The 20,528-nt window shown below is 42.5% G+C and overlaps 1 protein-coding gene across 6 annotated transcripts in view; it reads right to left on the bottom strand.

The window, feature by feature from the left end:
- ACTN1 (actinin alpha 1) overlaps positions 1–20,528 on the bottom strand; it is an 88,422-nt gene that overhangs the window by 15,309 nt on the left and 52,585 nt on the right. For 3 of the 6 annotated variants that reach the window (XM_051791383.1, XM_051791385.1, XM_051791381.1), the window contains exons 4-11: positions 18,606–18,692; positions 17,942–18,029; positions 16,902–16,980; positions 10,884–10,965; positions 9,153–9,238; positions 2,252–2,344; positions 870–1,100; positions 179–326 (exon numbers count right to left, since the gene is read on the bottom strand). In XM_051791383.1, the coding sequence (XP_051647343.1) occupies positions 179–326; positions 870–1,100; positions 2,252–2,344; positions 9,153–9,238; positions 10,884–10,965; positions 16,902–16,980; positions 17,942–18,029; positions 18,606–18,692 (894 nt within the window). Of the gene's footprint in view, positions 1–178; positions 327–869; positions 1,101–2,251; positions 2,345–7,735; positions 7,822–9,112; positions 9,239–10,883; positions 10,966–16,901; positions 16,981–17,941; positions 18,030–18,605; positions 18,693–20,528 lie in introns of all 6 variants that reach the window. The other 3 variants (XM_051791384.1, XM_051791382.1, XM_051791386.1) reach the window with 2 other exon arrangements.

The following is a 20,528-nucleotide window of genomic DNA, read 5'->3' on the forward strand; positions in this document are numbered from 1 at the left end:
TGATGCAGAAGAGAGATCACCCTGGTTTTCATATGCTATTTTCTAATAAAATAAGAAATATATCTAGTCTTCTTGAGAGGAAACTCTCACGGAAGGACCCATGCACAATCCACCTTTTCCTCCCTACATAACTGACAGCACTGTGTCAGGTAGTAGGAAGCGTGCAGGTTGGCATTACCATCTGTCCAGGACTCATGAATGGATGCCTTCTGCCGGAACTTCTCTGCCAGGTGATCCAGCCTCTCTAGCCTCCGGATCTCATTCAATAACCACTCCTCATAGCCCTTCTCAGCCTGCTCTAGGCCACCCCAGGCATTGTTTATATCCTAGAAACAGAAGCATGAGAAGAAAAGGCAAGTTAGAAGCTGGAAGGAAGAGGTTCACCAGCATTAGTTTCAGTGAGCTATATGGTTCCAACTGATTGGAGGGAGTGAATGTGGGCTTTCCGAGTGAATGTGGGCTTTTCATCTCACAGTGTTCTGCAGACTGGTCAGGGAGACCAAGTGCCAGACTTAAGATAAGTGGAACTAGAAGTGTCAAGATATAAGTGTCAGCAGAAAAATGCCTCTCTAAATGCTTCCCTACGTGAAACTTTTAACAAAATCCAAAGATTTCTGAATCAGAAAGAATGAGAAGCACCCAGACATCTCATAAAGACATGCAACTTGTGAAAAGCCTCAGAGTCTGATTTAGACACAGGGAAGCAATGACCACTTGATCATCTCTTATCATGGCCTCATACTTTGTAGGGTTCCTCCCACAGAGTAGCTCACTCCAAAGGTGGGCATGCTCTGTTCATCCACAGGCTGAAAGGGAGTCTCATTTTTTAGGCATGACTGGGGTACATACAAGCATTTCCCCCCACTCACCGAGACCATTTTCCCTTCTGAAGGCATGAAGGCTGGCCTGTTGCTGAGCCGCAGCTTGGTCTGCAAGGTGTTGAAATTGATCTCAAGTTGGCACTTCTCTTGGACCTTGGGGGGCTTGTGCAGGCGGCGGTAGTCCCTGAAGTCCTCCAGTTTCTGCTGCATGGCTTGCATGGTGTTCTCTGGGGCCCGGTTCTCCAGCCAGGGGATGGTGCGACGAATCCACTCCAGCAGCTGGAAAGAGCAATGACGAGAAGTCTTGAACTGAAAATTGTGTTAAAACTGCAGATGTTGCTCTGATTTCATTAGAGACCATTTACTTTTATGTTCACTGTCAGAAAGATTCTGCCACTAGCAGGGCTTGTAAAGAAAAGTTTGCCAGCTTTTTTGGAAGTACATTTTCTTTAATGAGCAGCACATTCCCTTCCACACTAAGTAGTACCACTTGTTGCAGCAGTGCCAATACAACATGCTTAAGGCACAGCTTTTGCACAACCAGGACCAAAACTATGTCCTCAGATTATGCTAAAGCCTCAGAGTTTTGCTGGACTGCTGCATAACTAAAAGATAGTAAGTCATATTATCTCCAGAAGGATCTGACAGGAGAAATCAAGTTTTTGCCTTTGGTTACACTTTTCACACTCTAGCTTCCTCAAAGTCATGTTCCTCAAAGTGATGCTGTTTGAACAGATCTCCTCAGTGAACCTATCTGGGGAGCTGGCAAAATGCTAATGCAATGGGTGGTCTGTAGTGTGAATGGAGCAGTGCCCTATGCTTTTCAGATGAGGCTGAAACCAGGCTTATGAGCTATGTTTGCCCTTCTGTCATCCACCCTCCCCTCCCTACTTATCTACCACAAACATACTCCAGTCTACATTTGGTCTTCTCTGTAGTTTCACTGCTGTCAGTCTGTCAGCCTTCTCAGTTAACCAAAGCAGACTCCAGGTTGTATCTGGCACAGATTCTTTCCAATTATCAGCAAATGCATATATCTTTCCCCAGTTATCTCTAACTTCCATTCTCTCAGATCCAATTCCTGACTTCTATACTATATCAGCATACAAGTTGGATGAAATATGTAATGAAGTTGTACAGTCCTGAGGAATGAAAGTTAAATCAGCTTGATTTTTCCTTCAATTTTAGCATTTCTGTGTCTGCTTCTAATAAACTGAGAAATTCAAAGGTGCTCTGTGGAAGCTTTCTGTTTTAAAGTAAATTGCTCTTGCCTTTAAGGTAAGTTTAATCTTTAATTATTCTCAAGTAGGAAGGGCAAAAAATAATTTTCCAGGGAAACTAGCAATGGGCCAATAGCATTCTCCAAGATTAGTTATCAGCATTAAATGCAATTTCTTTCTGCATACCACCACTCAGAAACCAACACCTACATCACTGGCCAGTTTTTCGTAGTCTTCCATGAGCTGTTCATTTTCTTGGTTGACTGCCAGCACCTTGCAGATACGATTTGCTGCTGTCTCCGCCTGACAAAGAGAAGAAAAACAGAAGAAGGGAAAACTGTGAAAAAAAGCACAAACCAAAACTTACAGCTTAGTTTTCTGCTACGTACCTGCAGGTAAAGTCTCCTACCCTTGTCTCTAGTAACCTGTCTGTCCTGACTTCTTTGTTTTCCATCTGACCTTCTATAATGATTCATTTTTCCCTTCTCAGGTGAATACATTCTTTAGAGATTCTCAGCTCTACTGATTCCACCCTATATGTCGTGGGATAACCAACATTTCTATGCCTTTTCTGAAGCTGCTCCTACAAGAGGGCCCTGTTGTTTGCTTTCTACCAGAGGGCCCCTGGCTGCCTCTTCACAAAGACAGGGGGTTTCTGTCAACACCTCCACTCTTCATACCAGCATTCCAAGCTGCAACTTGGTTGCAGTAACTGAGTGCTGTCAAGCTGATGAGACAGTCTCCATATGTTTATCTCAGGAAAGATCTATCTAAACAGAATTATCTGTAGACTGGACTTTTGGAAATTTGTAATTTTATTTGGAAGATAAAATGGTAGATACTGCTCTTAACCTTAAATTCTGCCCAACAGAGCTGTCTTCCAGCTTTCTCTGTATTTCTGGCACTCATTACAGGGCCACCTCCTCCAGCATCTTGCCACATGATACCTACCATGTAGTCAAGGTCTCATGATCCAGCTGAGAAGAGGATTTTTTTTTCCCCCCTTCCTGGGTAATCTTTCTGCTTACTGTTCCAAAACAAGTCTCACCAAAAAAAGAGCCTATTGTTCCTATTTAGGTTTGGTTGTTTTTTTTTTTTCCTTTCCCTTGAGACCAAAACTTTATTCTCTTGAGGGATATGAACGCATTAAACCATTAATTTGGAAAGTAAGGATCAGAGAAATCCCAGCTATGAACTCAGAAGCAGTCAGTCTGCCCTGGCGCGCCATGCATGTGTTTGGTATGGGGAACATACAAGCAGGCTGATCCTTGCACAGCCTGTATCTGTGGGTGTCAGCTCCCTTTATCATTATCATGGTGTGTACCATGCCACAAAGCCTCGGAGGATGTGCCCCTGTGATGGGTGTCAGGAGATTGCTCAGCACCCTCTTACCACAGTACAGCTGTTGCCCTGGTGCCTGGGAAAGGTGCTAGAGGCACCCACAGGACTCCTATGGAGCAGTCCTCCTTACAGAGGCTAAATAGAAATAAGGAGGAGAGGGTACATGCCAGCATGTACATGCCAACAGACCAGTTGTGAACACTGTGTCCTGCCTTAAAACTACATTTAGGACTGATGCCAAAGAAGTTTTGCTGAGCTTAGAGCTGCTAAATTTCAACCTCTTTCTATTTTTAAAAGACCTTTTATTATCTGTTTATTCAATCTCCAAGGACGTTTCAGAAAAATCCTCTAATTTTTGCGGCTGATGTGGAGCAGCAAGAATAGCAATAAAACCATAGGCTGTACAGTGATGTATGGATTGCTAAGGTCCTAGGGGACATGGCAATCTTATTAATTTGTAAGAAGATGTAAAAGTATCAGTCATATGCCCCTTTACTAAAGTGGACCAGCTAAGAGATACATAGATATCAACTAATTTAAAACACATCAGAGAGACCTGTACAGGAAAAAGAGCAATTTCACTTAAAAAAAAATGCAAAAAGTGCAAACAATGGTTACATTTAAGAAAGCTTGTACTTTGATCTGTTTTTACTAAAGTTTGTACTCTAATGGAGTGCTTTTGATATCCAGAGAAAACTACAGATATGGGCTCAAACAGTATGTCAAAAAGACACTGCCAGAGCCCTACCATGATATGCCTGGTGGCTGCAGGGAACTGGGAGTACAAAATATTTATCTCAATCACTCCAGAAGAGGTGTTCACTGCAAACTCTTAACTTTCTTGTTTTTACACCCCATGGACTCACTGCAGCAGCAGCCAGCTGTGCAGGCAGGACCCATTTCACTGAGGCATATTTACATGTATCTGACAATAGATTTTCTCCAGCTGCCCAAGTTTAAATATGTGTGTCTATATACGTGTGTTGAACAACTGTCCAAACACAAAGACCCCAAGAATGTCAGCAGTTATGACATTATTTGTATTATCCTAATAACAGAAATGTAGGGGCTTTCTCTCCCCTACCAGTACTTGCCTCCCTATGATTCTTGCCTACTCTTATTACTGCTCTATGCAATAGTGTGCTGTTGCTACAGCCACAGGAAAGGCTCTGTGGCCACTATCACCATTAATGTCACAAGCAACACAATACACTGACTTGTTTTGAGCAAGGTAGAACAAAAGAATCCCAGTGCTTTCAGGTAACCTTCTCCAATACACCCCACACTGCTGCTAATGAGTTGATCTGTGGTGATGACAACCTCAAAACTGAAGTAAAACACTTCTAGGTAAAAGAAGAGTGACACAACAAGATGTTCACATGAGGCCAAGGCAGCTCCCCCTACAGCTTCATTAGTGGAGTTGCAAAAGCCATTTTTGGCTTCCCCACACTGCTAAAGGCAACAGTGCATTTAGGATGCTCATGCTGGCTCCAAAAAAAGACAGGATGCTCACAAGGCATGGAAGGAGCACTGAGAAGACGCAGCATCCTGGGGTCTGGAAGCTGCATACCTGTATTCTCAGAGAACCTGTGTGAGCTCATCAGCTTCAGTGCAGCATTGTGCTGATATATTATACTACTTGCACTCAGAGACTTTGGGGAGGGCACGTCCAGGACGTTCTTCTTGAAACCACTCTGTTGTGCATATGCATGTGCTGTCTGATGGAATCAAAATGGAAAACTGAATAGCCAAAATAGCAGTAATATATCTGACTTTTGTCTTTTCTGTACTTCTCAACCATAACTTGAACTGCTTAGGATAAGAGTGGAGTTTGCCATCTCTCTAGTTCATGGATCCAAATCTTTCTGCTGAAGCGAATCATAAAGGAAGACATTCCCACAGTGCACTATGCAGGGATGCCTGCCTGCCGCTGTCCTCTGGCCTCAGGGGAAGATGCCTGCCTGCTGCTGTCCTCTGGCCTCAGAGGACCACTCCAGAATACTGTACACCAAACACAATCTCTTAATAAAATGGTAAAACATTAGTTAGAAATTTTCACCCCAGAAATCAAGTTTACAAAATATTAAGCCAAACAGTAGTTGCATGCATTTAGTGTGAAAATCAGAAGCGGTTAGAAAACAAGCAAACCAACCAAAGCAAGTATACCTACAAATATATATATATAAAAAAATGGCACAGAGAAAAAGCAGCCATCTACACACACATCAGGCTGAGGACCCTGTACCTTCAAAGGCTCAGTATAAGAGAGTGAAAGAAGCAGAAAGCGGCTCATGGGACTTCCCCTTCAGGACTGGTGACAGTAATGAAAAATCTGGATGATAAATGGAGTGATATCACAGTAAGTCACCTAATTGTGCATGAGGGCAGCAACAGTAATATCTGGGCTGGGGCTTGTACTCAGTAATCACTTTACATTTGCCTGGGGGTTTGAATTTCTGTCACTTATCAGCTGGCTAATGTACGCCTAGGGTAGCTCCAGAAAGGAGCTGTGCCCCTCCTGCCACAGGACAGTTGAGTTGCTGGCCCATCAGGGCTGCTAAAAAATTAATAAATTATTAAATCTTCCCTGTAAGCAGTTTGACTACATGGGATTGAAACTTCAATAACTAAGAAGCTTCATCTCTAGTTCTTGTCCCAGCTACTTGGTTCAGGTCCTGAGGCAAGTAAGGGGTTGTTTTCAGTTATCCCAGAAGACCTAGCATCCACCTAAATTGCTGATGAAATTGTTGCTGAACAGGTTTCCAAATCATGGAATGGGTGCAAAGAGAAGAGGAAGGGATTGGTGAGGGGCACAGCTGGTCCTGCAGCAGGCTACAACCCTCCTCATATTGTGGTTTGCCGTTTCCTCAATCTGGAGTTCCTCAGGTTAAGCAGACAGCATGGAGCTGTCCCTCAGGGGCACCTGGCAAATAGCAGGTCTGATCATCAGGCTGGCATGAGTTCTGAGACTACAGTCTTCCTGGGCAGGTATCAGCTGGCTGGAGCTTGCAGACTGGTCTTAAAAGTTTTGAACAAAAAACCACAGGATCACAAAGCAGTATCCTAGCAGAAAAGTCATGACTACACAAATTATGCCAAACAGGCAAGTCTACTGCACTGCAGTGGGTCATATTACCAGTTCCTTGGAAGCAAGACAGCATCATGTAATTTATATGAAACTGGGCAGAGAACAAAAAGCTTGAACTAAAGAGCTGCTCCTTGGAACCTACTACCTGCATTTGCCTTCTGAAAGCCAGCACCACCATGGTATCTGCATCAACATTGGGACCATCAGCACTGCTTTGTACAAAAGAGATAGAATCTTCTAGGAGTCAGGTTAGCCCTCAAGCTGGGCTACACAAGGACTGTGTCTCAAATAGAAAAGGCTTAATGAGAGAAAGAAGTTGTGGCTGGGGGAAACAGTGAGATTTTAATTATATTCATAACATGAAGAATGTAGTCTTGGGCTATGGATTTTATTGTTCCAAAACCTACAATCTGAAATTAGCAGTAATCTTGTGGAAAGGCCATAGCCCAGGCAGGCTACGATATGAGGAAAGGATGAATCTTTTTCTCCCATTCAAAGGATTGCAGGGAAATTGCCATTTTCGAAGAAGTTTGTCCGAAGGAGATCTGTACCTATTAGGTTCCCAGTGTCTTGATGTCAGACAAAGAGACTTTGGAGTAAAGAGGAAGCAGAAGAAGGAAGGAAGGCCTGAAGCTATAGAAATGGGCAAGGTAGAGGAAAGAGAAATATAACATACAAGTGGTTTGGGAAATAGGAGAATGACCAGGGAGAAACAAGGAATGGAAAAGCATTTGAGTCTGGGAAAGCTCAAGACCTGGTAGAAATGAACTTTGTGGCTGGAGCACAAAAGCGCTACATAACCAGCTCACAGATGATTCAGCCTGGGAAAAGACCTAGTGGAGGCTGGGTGTGGAAGGCAGGGTGGCAGCCCAAGAATAGGCTGTCATTTCCTGGAGTGGGTGGATTTGATTGTGATACTTCTAGATGCACACTGCCTGGCCAAGACAATGCCCACTAGTTACTGAAAGGGTACTGCCTCTGTCAGAGCAGACATGCATTCATTTTTCAATGTCAGCTTTACTAAATGCTTTCTCCTCTGCTGGGATTTGAAACTGGAGGGAAGGAGCAGCTCAAGTCTGTCTGAAAGGACATTTACATCACTTCTCTAACAAGACTACAGATGGCACATCCAAGTGAATACCTGGATGCATTGGGCTTCCCTGCAAATGCCCTGGGGCAGACAGGGAGTCTGGCGCATTCCTCAGTGGAGAGGAGCAGTGGGCAGGGCAGGGTGAGGGGAGGGGTTGTTAGCAGTAAAGTCTCACCTTCTGCGCCCCTGAGAAGGCGTGGTAGTAACATGAGACATAGGTCATTATGGCCTTCTCATCCGGCCTTAGCGTGCCTATAATATCTGTGCAGAGAAGGAAAAGAGGTTGAAAGGATAAAGTAAGAAGCAGCACATAGGATAAAACAAAACAATCATGGGTGGCGTGAGAGAGGGGGAGAAAACTTCCCATCATGCATTGCAGGACAGGCCAAACAGATTTCCATGCGGAGAGCTGGGAATTCGGATCAGAAGATGGCTAGCAGTGTTGGCTTGTGGCTCAAAGCGGCACCCCTCCCTCCCCCCCCAATCCAGGGGGATCCTGAGATGGGGATCTGGGCTCCACACCTTCACAGTTGCGGTCTGGCCCAAGGACGCAAACAGGTTGTTTGGAGGTCTGAACGCCCGCGCTCAAGGCCCTTCTGTATGCCGAGGAGCTGGAGATCAGAGCCTTCCTACACAGTGCACTTCCTACACAGTATCTGCTCTGCTGACGCGCACTGCCTGTTCCTAAGGCACTCAAGTACAGGCGGCTGCTTGGTTTTGGCAAGAGATGTGTACAAGGTTTCACCCACAAACTGTTTTTCTGAAGTGATTCCATTACCAATAGGAAAAGGGCTAAGACAGAAGCAGCAACGACTTAACTGCCCAATTTCCAACACGGTGGGTGAGAAAAGAGGAAAAAAAGAAACAAATGAAAAAACCCAGGCATCTCCATCATGATAAGCAATTCTCTGTTTGCAAAATCACCATGGATGTACTCGTTAGACATGCTTTGTCAGCCCTAGGTGAACTGGGACTGAATTTATGGCACAACTTGAGAAAACAGCAGGTTCAGACCTTGAAGCAAGGGTGCGGGAACCTTCAGCATATGTAAGGCAAAAGATAAAGCTTTGGGTATTCATTAAACCCTTCATAAAACCACTAAGTCAGCTCTGTTTCTCCATCTTTGAAAAAGAAAAAAAAAAGTGAATAAGTATCTGTATTGTTTCCCGTGGGGGCAGGCTGCAGTTTCCTGCTGGGCAAAGCATCTATGTGGTGGTCTCCACCTTTGTGAAACCAATCCTAGCTCAGTTTTACCAGAAACAGGAGGTACAGGTTCTCGGCCACTAGGACAGTGGTTCATAAAGCAAATGGACAAGGCATAGCTCCCCATTGCCTTAAATTTGTGTGCATGCCAAAGTGTGGCATACCTAAGTGCCACTGGAAGTACTGCTGACTACAGGACAATGGAACTCCTGGCTCCCCTGCCCCATGTATTATATTTGGGGCACCACTTTGAACCAACAGCCAACTCTACCAAGAACATAATAATAAAGATGCCCGTAGCTAGAGAGGAGAGAGAAAGAAAAAAAGGTTTGGACATTAGCAACGGCACCAGGTGTGCTCTGCGGAGGGAGCTTGGGATCCTGCGATACCTTCTGGGCTCCTGAGAAGGCGTGGTAGAAGCTAGAAACATAGGTCATGATGGCTTTCTCATCAGGACGGGCAGTTCCAACAATGTCTGTCAAAAAAAACCTCACGTTAAGAGTATAATCAGCTGATGGGAGGAAATCAAAGGAGAGGTAGAACCACAACTGTCCAGGAGGCCTGCTGGGGTATATGCTTGTCATAGCAACTCCACAGGACTTCCCAGCTTTCCCCAGAATCCAGGATGACCTTTCTGGTTCCCCTCCCTTATGATAGAATTTCTTCCAGTCTGGCCAGGCTAATGCAGCTGTATGTCAGCATGTCTTGTGTCACAGCACTTCCCTGTTCTGAGAACATTACTGTGAATGGTGGATTGAATTAATCCAAACTGGCAGCAGGTTGACATGACTTTTATAAACATATTAAACTCCAATTCTTCCATGCAGTTCTGTTCTTTGGGAAAGATCCTTTCTCCCTTCCTTTCCATGCCTCCGACATCCATTTCAATACAATGACAGCTTGAATTTCAAATGGCCCTTTCATTAGTTTCAGGGGAAACTCAACACCTCCAGAGATCAGAATTAATGGTGTGGAGGTATGCACATTAGTTGGACTCCATGAGGAAGGAGAGTGATCAGTAAAGAGCAATGAGAGCTCCTGCCAGGGTCCTTCTTCATTGCTGCTAGCTTTGCTGAGATCTACTTATTTTGGAGGTGACTTTATTTCCTACAGAATAGCAAGGAAACACTTGAATCTACTCTGGAATCCTCATGATTTTTTTTTTTACTTCAGCATGATGAATGCAGGGAAAGCAAGACTCATCTCTAGGGATGGGAAGTACTACCTAGAAATACGAACATCCTTGTTACTGAAATACAGGTTCACTAGGTTTGGCTGTGCTATTCCCACCTTTCCTCTTTGCTCCTCTCACTCCTTTATTTAACAAAAGTCTTTAACTGCTTCTCCTGTCCAACTCAAGACGGCTTTAGGCAAACAGCCAACAACCAGTGAACTATTTCAGTCCGTTGTTTGTACTCCAGAGTTACAATCTTCAAAATCTACTGCCAAGCTGGTCCTGACAAGGTTATGAAAAGTAATCCTTGCTGTCCCAGTGGCCCAGGGAAGCAGTCATAATCGGTAGGAAAAGCATCTCTGAACAACATGGAATTCTGCCTTGGTCTCCAGACCTAGTCAGTGAAGGATTTTCATGCCAAACACTTCCGAGTAGTCAAGAAGAAGCAGTTTAATAATAATAATAATAATAATAATAATAATAATAATAATAATAATAATAATAATAATAATAATAATAATAATAATAATAATAATAATAATAATATCATGCCCTCAAAAGGAAGAGCATCAGCAATGTCAGAAAGAGCCCAGAAAAAAAAATCTGGAGCAAAAAGAACACAGTCCTACACCGTACATTAACTCCTTATTTGGCCTGATTCTTCAGTCAGCAGACTATATAGCCAGGTGTTACTCATCTCTGCCTAGCACGTCAACCCCATGTTAAGATCTCCATGCCAGACTCAAAAGACTGAGGGGCACAGGAGGAATAGGGAAGCAGAACATGTGACTCACTATTCCATAGTAGTTTTTTCCCTATACATTTACTACATGGTCATGGAGGGAGCATTCAGAGGTTACTGAATTCTCATACAAAAGAAGTCCACCTAGAAGAGTGGAAAATTTCTTGAGAAAAGCAAGTTAAAAGCCATTGGGTTCTACTTTACCTTCCGCATCCAGCATCTTGGGAATATCCAGATATTTCTCAGCCACATCAAAAGCTGTGTTTAGATTAGTGAGAGGATCATCCTGGGAAAGAAACAGAAGCAGAGCATCAGCATCAACTTATAAGAATGTATACACTGTTTCTCTCAAAAAGAGCTATTGTGCTTGGTTTGGTTGAGGTAACTGTGCTGTCCAGACAAAATTATGTGTGAAGCCTCATGTAGCAGGATGAAATAATTAGTTTTCTTTTGAAAGCTTCATGACAGGATAATTAACATACAGTCTATGTACTTGCAACAAGAAGGAATAATACATTTTGTCTTGAACATAGTTTGAAGTAAAATTAGCTTCACATCATACTGACAGTAAATGATGAGGCCATATCTCACATTTACATCTCATATTTATATTAGGCTTGCAACTTCCATTTTAAAGAACTGCAGAGTAGTATATCTGTTAAAACATCTAAGCAATACTAAAATAGTAACGCAACATCTGCAACGGGTTCTGTCCTTAGCTAGTGTACAGTTTGTTGAACACCACTTGAGTGGGAGGAAGAGAAATGTTTTAACAAATCTCTACAAAATAAATACATATAAAAGTACCCATTTTGCCTTGGGTATTGTTTTTCCTCCTGCACAGGACTTGTAATTTCCTTAGTACATTTCTATTCCTCTCTATATAAATCTTCTACTATGGCAGGGTACACTTCAGATACAGACATCAACACACAATAATCAAATCCTAAACACAGTTAAATGTGACTTATGATCATGAGTAATATCACAAAGGTAAGTAGATTTTAAAGAGCAAGACAAGAGAACATGAAACACCAATGTCACTGGAAATGAAAGAGCTCTGCAAATTGTTTCCAGTATTCAAACATAATCAGCAATAAGACACCTGCCAACCCGTATGAGAACCTCATACAAGCTTGTTCCTATATTCCTGAATAACTATGATAATTATTTTGAAGGATCAATCCACTTCATGGGTGACAAATAACATTTGAAATATCAGTTTCTACTGTTGAAACATGTGGTTTCTGCTGGATGAAAAGTTATGCGCAAACTGCTAATGTTTAGACACCTTTTTTGGTGTCTTTTGGCAGAGAGGAAAGATGGAGTGGTACTCTCCATATTGTCATTTGTGCCATTTACACTGAGACGACATAAAAAATTAGGAAATAAGAAGTATAATTATTTTGCCTTCTTCTAGAGTGGCATCCATGTTCTGTTTATTTTCTATTTGAGATCATGTGCCTTTGCTTATTGCATTGACTTGGAAGATTAAGCTGTGCCTGAACTCTAATCAACAGGCAGTTTCCTTTGAATCCACCCAACAGGAAAGATGAAGCTAGGCAGGCTTGGGCAGACAGGGTATGGGCACATATAAAACTTCCTTTATGGCACTGGCCACTATGTAGTCCTCAGATGACAGCCTTCATGAGCTAGGAAACTGAGCTGTTCTGAAAAGTAGTTTCCTACAGCATTTTCATAGGAATCAATGCATTTATTAAGCTGGCATCCCATATCAGCATCATATTCCTTCAGGTGAATATCTTCAGTAGAGAGCACTGTTTCACCTACTACAGTAAATCACACACAGAGGCCATGAAAACAGACGTGACCAGTGATCTGTATTTAGTCCACTGGAATAAATCAATATTAAGCAAGGAAATGTTGCACAGGCATACTGTGATGAAGCCAGCAGCTATCACACACAGTAACAGTCTCAAACAGTACTTTATTGCTATATAATACACTTCAATGATGACTACATCAGATATATCTATATCCACCTCTTTGGAGCTTAGCAGTGGTACAGGTAGTGGATTTTTACTATCCACCAGCCACAAGGAACCACCCTATGCCATGGAATTAGAGGCTGGTACCATTTCAACTTCAATCTACTTGTCTTCTGTGCCTGCTGTGGAGCCAAAGTGTAACCAAAAGCCCTATTTGAGGAGATGAGACTAGCTGGTATATAACATATCTTGTTCACTCTATGTAGACAGGTCCTCCATTTAGGAAGAAAAATTAACAGCATTTCTTTCACTCAAGTGCAGGAGCATCCAGAAATACCAAGTGGTAGCTCCCCTGACATTCTTCCCCCTAGCCCACGTGCCATTTTCTACGCGTGTCAAAATGTCACCACTATGTAACAAATTTCAACCTATGCTGACCATGACAACCATGGGGTTGCTAACATCCTTACAGATTGTTTAGTATTAACACAAATCCTTCCTTAGCACAGACCCATCTGAATGAGATGCCTGGAGATCTGTCAGCCTCTCCTGGAGGAAAGGGAGGAGCAAACTCAATGCAGATAGCTTTCCTATCAGTTTGCAAGTAACAACACCAGGAGCAATGTTGCCAAAGGTTAAAACGAAATTTTAAGCTGGAAGCTGGGAGAGGTTTCCTGATGGGAAAACTTACTGGGCTTGGGCAGTCCCAAAGGAAGGGCTGGAAGTCTTAACATGTGGGAAAGTGGAGACTCACCTAGATAAAGCCAGCACATTTCTACTTCAAATGCAAGAAAGATGTGTGATCACAATGTCTCTTGGGGAATGAAACTAAAGATTGCAATACTTAAAGCAAGCTATCTAAGTCCAAGACTAGCTCTGAGACAAGCAGAGAGCTAAACCCAAGTAAGACCCTGTTCCCTGTAGGAAAAGCTTCACCCCTCAAGGACAGTAGAGCTGCTCATCGCAAAAGTGATACTTTTTCATGCAAGTGACAGAGTTTCCCCAGGGCTTGTCCAAGACTACAACTAGCATCTTAAGTCCTATGAAATTCCTCCAGACTCCACCACTGTCAGTTCCCATTGAACAACAGCTAATCCTTATTTCAAATCGCCTGTTTCAGTTGACAGCGACAAAAAGGGATAAAATAACAAAGACCGGCCAGGCAGCTCCAAGCCTTGCACTGCAGCACCATGGCTGCAGGCACACTTTAGGGACCCAAAGGCCAAGTCACCTATCCCCTAATTCCTTCCACACCTGAAACACACAGCCAAAAGGGCACTGACCCAGATGACGTTCTGCAGAGGTGCCTCAGCTGTCATTTCATTTACATGACCATAGCAATGGCAGAAGCACGAATACGAGCAGTAACTTGCCAGGCTCTAGCTGGGCTAGCCACGAGGAAATGTGCAGTTTTACCATGGAGGAGTTACTTTGTTTCAATGGTGGCAGACAGCAAACCTGCCCTAAACAGATGCCGATCTGGCACATTCTCTGCTTTTGCTAACTAAAGACTATCACAGGTCTTCATCTTTTGCCACAACCCTAACTGACACAGGGACTCTTCTCTCTTCCCCCAGTTATTTCCAAATCCTTGCAGCACACAAGGTTGCTATGGCAATTATTGCAATGTGACATAAAAAACATCTTCTATTACCTAGCAATCAGGAAAGGAGATGGAGGGGGAGGAAAATCGAGAGAGAGCAAGCACTTACTATATCTGCTAGATTTGAAGACACTAGGAAAGAAATCCAAAACTCATGTTTTCAGAAAGATTTGTAATAAATGCATACAACACAGCAGTACACTGTTCTAAGCAGACTGTGGTATATGAGGAGGTGTCAGAGCCATCAGTCAGTCATTATACTTGATAAAATATCTCAGATACAGCTCATGGTTGAGCTACAGTCAGGGGTAAAAGGAGAAAGGGAAATCCCATCTTCTGCATACCTCTCACTTGGCAAACCATGAGCTGAATCCTGAGAACTTATCTACAGTGAGCTGAACAACAGCAGACAGACCTGCACTGAATTGAAACTATCTAACTAAATAAGCTGTGGTGTCAGGGAATCACTGACACCAAGCTAGGTGGACTTGCACCTTTTATTTTGAGTCCTGGGCCATACAAGTAACTTTACCTAGGCAGTGCACATATGTAGAAAAGAATTGTAGTTGTTCTGCTAATATAGCCAGACTAGGAAAAATAACTAGGAACAAACTCAATACAAAACAATGCTGACAGAATAAGTGGCTAAATTTTGGGAAGAAGACATGGAGCTACTCCACTGGCTACCTTTTGCAGGCATACACTGCCAATACAGGCTTGGTAGCATAGACATAGCCTCTGTGAAAGAGCAGAAAACACTAAAACTGCAAAAGAACACTGCCCAGACAGGAGGTAAAATGCAGAACTGTGAGCAGGTTGGACTGATTTCACCTATCTTGTACCTGTGTGTGTGTGTGTACACAGAAACACACGTAGCATTGCCAAAGGTGCAATTGAGATGCCAATAATTGCTCCCTAGAGTTGGAAAAGAACTTGAGGTGGATCTCTAATCTACCACCCACTGAAATGGCTGCTTCTCAGCAGCCTTTTCCGTGTTTATACATTCCACAAATGCTTTTCAAAGATCTAGCATAAAAAAGGCAACTTCCCTTCAGCACACATGAATTGCCAGAACTAAAGGCTAAGCTTTGAACTAAGTTCTTCCCAGCTATTTGCTCAAGATTTCAGCTGTTGTAGAGTTCTCTAACATACATTTAATCTCGTGCCTTTGGAGTAATTGAGGCAGAACAACAATAAAAATTATACAGGAAGAGTGAGAAGACTGCAGGAAGGCACAGGGAACCTGATGAAGGATGGGATCAAAAGCAAGCAGAGATCAAAAGATGGTGGTTTCCTTTAACCTTACTCCAAGTAGGAGAAATCTCTTCCCATGTACATTAAATTTGGTTAGAACAATCTCTCTACCTTTCACCTTAAAAAGCTTGCAAGTAATATCACTAAATAACTCACTTTCCTTTACTCTGTTTTTGCTTGGGTTTGGCCTAGGGCTTTTTTGATAACAGAGAGCACCGTAACATTTAGCTGGCTGGGTTTGTCAGACACACATTGCTTAGCTGCTTTATTTTCCCAAGATTGGGCACTGAAAACGTCACCCTAATAATTCCTTTTTTTATTGCTGTTGTTTATGTAAACAGGTACAGTCCACCCCCCCCCCATTTATTCACCATATGCTGACTCCAGACACTAAAACTGATCAGATAATATAATTAACTGCTCTGCAAGAGAGTAAAGATCTAAAAGGTTATTGAAAAGCAGAACAGGCATGCAGCTAATTTGATTAGGTCATTTACATTTTGTCTATTCTCACAGTGATCAAAGAGCCCAGGTCTACTGGTGATGGGCTTCTACGTTTATTTCTCTAGCTAGCACGTACGCATTTATAACACCCAGCCCATGAGATCTGATGGACAAACTTTTTGTGTTAACCCAGTAACGACACATGAATTATGCTCTTGGTGGCATTTCATTCCACATGCACACAGATACAGTGAAACTGGATCTCAGCATACTGCAGGATAAGAATCCAGTTTGATCTTCCATTGCATTGCTGGGTCAAGACACTGCTAGAAGCACAAACCACTGAATGGTTATTCTCATCATCCACTTAACAATCTTGTCTCCAAAAAACACTGGAAGCAAACTTTGGAGCAGCTTGATATCATGTTACCAGTGGCAATTTTAAAGTAAAATTGAGCTTTGTGACAAATGTATTTCTGGCACCCGGTACCTACATGCTAGGAGAAGCCTACTACTGCAGATGACTCAGTGCTAAGCTGGAAGCATGTGATAAGTGTCCAGTGAGGGGACACAAACTCTTCAATGAGCTATTGTACTTGAACACAGCTAACGGGTTTCTATCCACAGAAATTTTAAGTCTGATTTGTCTCACCAGTCTGTGGCATTAGCATAGAACTAGTCTCACACTTGGTATTACTGAGTTTGCCAGCTTTTGCTCATCAGCTGGGATTGGGGCATGTGTGTCTCACACAAAGCAGTCTGAAAGCAGGAAAAGTCAAGCAGGAAGCTCATTAAGTTCATGCTTCACTAAGAAGCCTGAATGTACTGATTCATCCCTCTTTCCTCCCCCCCCCAGTCCTGCAACTGCCAGCTTGTGCTGAAATTCTCCAATTATGTTTATCAAGCTAATTCTTCTCCCTCTTTACTTCAAAGGAGCCAAGCATCTGTTCTGACAAACAAATTGAGTTGTACCTTTCGTAGCTTCCCGTAGTCAATGAGCTCTGGACGGTGTCTATGAATTAAAGCACAGAAACCAAGGCCATCCTTCCAACTACAAGAGAGACAGAAGAGAGAACAATGAACACTGCTCAGCCAGGGAGACACACAGTGATGAGCATGAGGGAAGGCATTGGGACAACTAATTCTGGTTTAGTTTCTAACTAACAGTGCTTCTGTAAGTGCTGGGAAGGAGGGATTGTCTTGTATGTGCATGAGACTACAACAAAGATTCCTTTCAGTCCCTACAAAAATCCACTGTGATTAGGACTTGCCCATTGAATTGCCACCTCCTTTTTGGCAGTTCTCTGTGCTGAAATCTCTGTGCATATCTTGCGGAGCATGTGAGGACAGGTACAGAGCTCAGGGTTGAAAAAAGGTGTAGACACAAGCCCTAAAGAAGGAATAAATGCATTCCTTAGGGAAAGGGCAAATGTCCACAGCTAGCTCCACTACAGTACTGGCTAGCATGGATGGTAGTTAAGCTCTTAAAAGTGCTTTACATTTATATGATTCATATATATTCATATATATATTCAACTCTCCAAGATGTGCTGGAAAAGCACCATTATGCAGAATCTTCACTGGAACATCTGCCAGTTTGGAAATACTAAAGACCAGAGCAAGAAAACCTCTTATGCCTTCCCAACTCTTCCATACTACGAAAGCTCTGGGTGCAGTCCTTTTTTCTTGGTTCCTAAAGTGTTTTGAGTTTTCACAGTGCAAATGCTCTCTTGCTTAGCCCACAGCACATACACTGCTCTCAGAGGACCCAATGGTCTGAAGAACTTCATGAAAGCAGCAATAGTAACCAGAATGAGGAATTGGGATATAGGTACTCGGATCCTCTTAGAATCTCTGCCTTTAATTTCCTAGGCATCTCTCTGGACTACACTGTTACTATGTAATGCACATATGCATTGCCTTGGGAGGTCTGTCAAGAACACTCTTGAATACACTGAGAGATATAGGAAAATAATAGAGATTGTAAAGCTAAGTTCTTGCTTGTGACTCACCTGATATGGAAGTTCTGGATGTTTACATTTTTGTAGGGGGCTGTCTTCCTCTGACACCATAACAAAAGTCCTTCTTTAGCAGATGTTTCTGGTGAAAGAAAGAAAACACAGCAATGAACTCATTTTCTTAGAAAACAGGAGCCTCTGGAGCATATGCTAGAAAACAATCATCAACTTCTCTTTGGTAGAGACTGCACTGAATTGTGCTTTATTTAATTTCACTTGTCAGAAAATTTCTTGTTTGGAAGAGTCTACTGGGATAGCTTTGTTACTATTATTTTCTTAATGAGTTTCAGTAATATGGAGATAGCCTTTTGAGACCAGAGAGTCTTGTAGGACTTGTATGAGATAGGTCCATTTTCAGTGCTAGTGCCTGAATCAGTCTGCAAGAAATCCAACAGATTCCAACATTAAAGTTGGTTTTCAGGCTTAGTCATCCTTTTGAGCTACCCTTGAAATCTCTTGTAAGAGAAGGATGTGAAAAATTCTTCTCAGTATACCTGAACCTGGCCATAAATGTCACTGACATGACAAGGCAGTGTGGGAAGGGTAGCTTCCAAGGATCTTTCAGTGACTCACTTAAGAGCACATTTTGGGCCTTTTAAGTAGCAAAACCATTTAGTTGTTCATTATTGAACACTGGCTGGAAAGAACTAAAATTTACCTTCAACTGAGATATCCTGAATGGCAAAACGAAGGATGATGGTCCAGATCATTCCAAGGGTCATTTTAACATTGCCATCCACAATTTCTATGGGAAAAAAAAGGTAGAAAGAGAAGAAATAGAAGACATCAAACTGCAAATACAAATCCTTGTAAAACAGGAGCATTGGGGAGCATTTCTTTTTGCAGATGGGAGAACTGGCATTCCTGCTAAAAACTGTTTTTCCTTGCCTTCCCAGATGTTCTGCTGGTACAGCTCAGTACCCAGTACTCAGACTGGTTCTCTTGCAGTATAATACTGAGAATAAAACAGACACAGATGATTCCAAAGATCAGGAATAAGGACCAATTTAGATCAGTGTAATTTCCCACAGGGGCCTAAAAACACCTTGTTCAGGTTTAATTACAATTCCTTGGAAGTCATAGAAGCCAAACTGAGAAAAAAAAAAAGCCTTCCTTCTCTTACTCTCCTATGTCTCCTCCAAGTCACCTATATAACTGCCCAAGCATAATCATACCAGAAGAACCAGTGAGACTTCCCAGTGCAGATGAGCTCTGACAGCTAGTTTTGTCCTGTGAACAAGATACCACTAAGAAAACCATGTGACATCAATATTTTAATTTCAAGCAAGCCTAAACGTTTGCCATTTCAAACAAGCCTAAATACATCAGACTGCCTGTATAGGACTTCTTTCAGTCTTGTAACTGCCAAAGACACAACAGAGCATTTCTCAAAGTACATGCATCCTGCTGGAAGTGGAAGCAAAGACTCCTGCTGACCAGTCTGCACAGACCATAACAAACTATGATGTTAAGCAGATTGTGATTTATTGCTCACTGGACTCCACAATATAAATGAGCAAGGGTCAACAACTTGGAGCTTTTACAAGGTGACTGCTTGCGTGTGTGAGGTAGAGTCTGTTTAGGATGGGGATCAAGGTCCTGGTGGGAGGCATTTGGGCCAATGCTGGCCCAGAAAGGGGCTTCCACGATGTATAGACTAGAGCCAAACAGTCCAAACAGTGAGCAGATGGGTCTTAAGTGCTGATACTCAGCATCTACAAAAATTTCACAGAGAGATATATATACACACGTTACAGAATTTACAGCCTTCACATTTTTGTATAGTGAAACTAGCTGAGTTGCCTCCTCCTACTCATTCTCTAGCAGGTTTCTGCATTGCAGGACCTTTCTCAAACAACTGACAAGTTAAGAGTATTTTCAGCAAGAAAATGGTTAGAATCAACCCACTCTTTGGAGGCAGAATAATTCAAGTCCCGAGAAGGCTGTCAGAAACCTTTTGTACTCCTGTAGACACCTCTGTGCCACTGTTTCCATAAAGCTGCCCAGCAGCAACAAATTGTGTTCTGGGACAAGTAGGAAGTTGCAGTATAGGCAACTGTCACCTGTCTGGATCCTGATACAAAAGAAACAATATTTGAATTTTTCCTTTTAAGCTGTTAAAAATACCCCTTTTCTTCTTATGAAAAAAACCTCAAAATGTGAGTCTTGTATTCAAAACCAACAGACAAGCAGCACACACCCCAAACACATCTTTTTAGGTACCATGTCTACCTGGTCCAAATTCCCGAAAGCTTGTGATTTACTGATACATGTCACACAACTTACAGTGTAAATTAGAATGATAAGCTCCACTGTCCTTTGACACAAACCTCCATTAGGGATTTACAGATGTAAAAGATAGAAAACAAGACATGCCACCTTGTTTTACAGCAGTAAACGCCTGTGTTTGCTCCTTTCTGCACTTCAGAGTACACATACATACCATGGTGGGGCATCAGTTTGCCCAGAATTAAACAGCCAACAACTTTTCACTGCAGTACAAAAGAGCTACACTTACTGTAGCTGGCATAAAAAAACTACGCTTGCCTGTTGACAGTTTTCTCACAAATTAATTTTTTAC

Source organism: Manacus candei, unplaced genomic scaffold, assembly GCF_025592945.1.
Source record: "Manacus candei isolate 608988 ecotype Guabito, Panama unplaced genomic scaffold, ASM2559294v1 h1tg000033l, whole genome shotgun sequence".
Taxonomy (NCBI): domain Eukaryota; kingdom Metazoa; phylum Chordata; class Aves; order Passeriformes; family Pipridae; genus Manacus; species Manacus candei.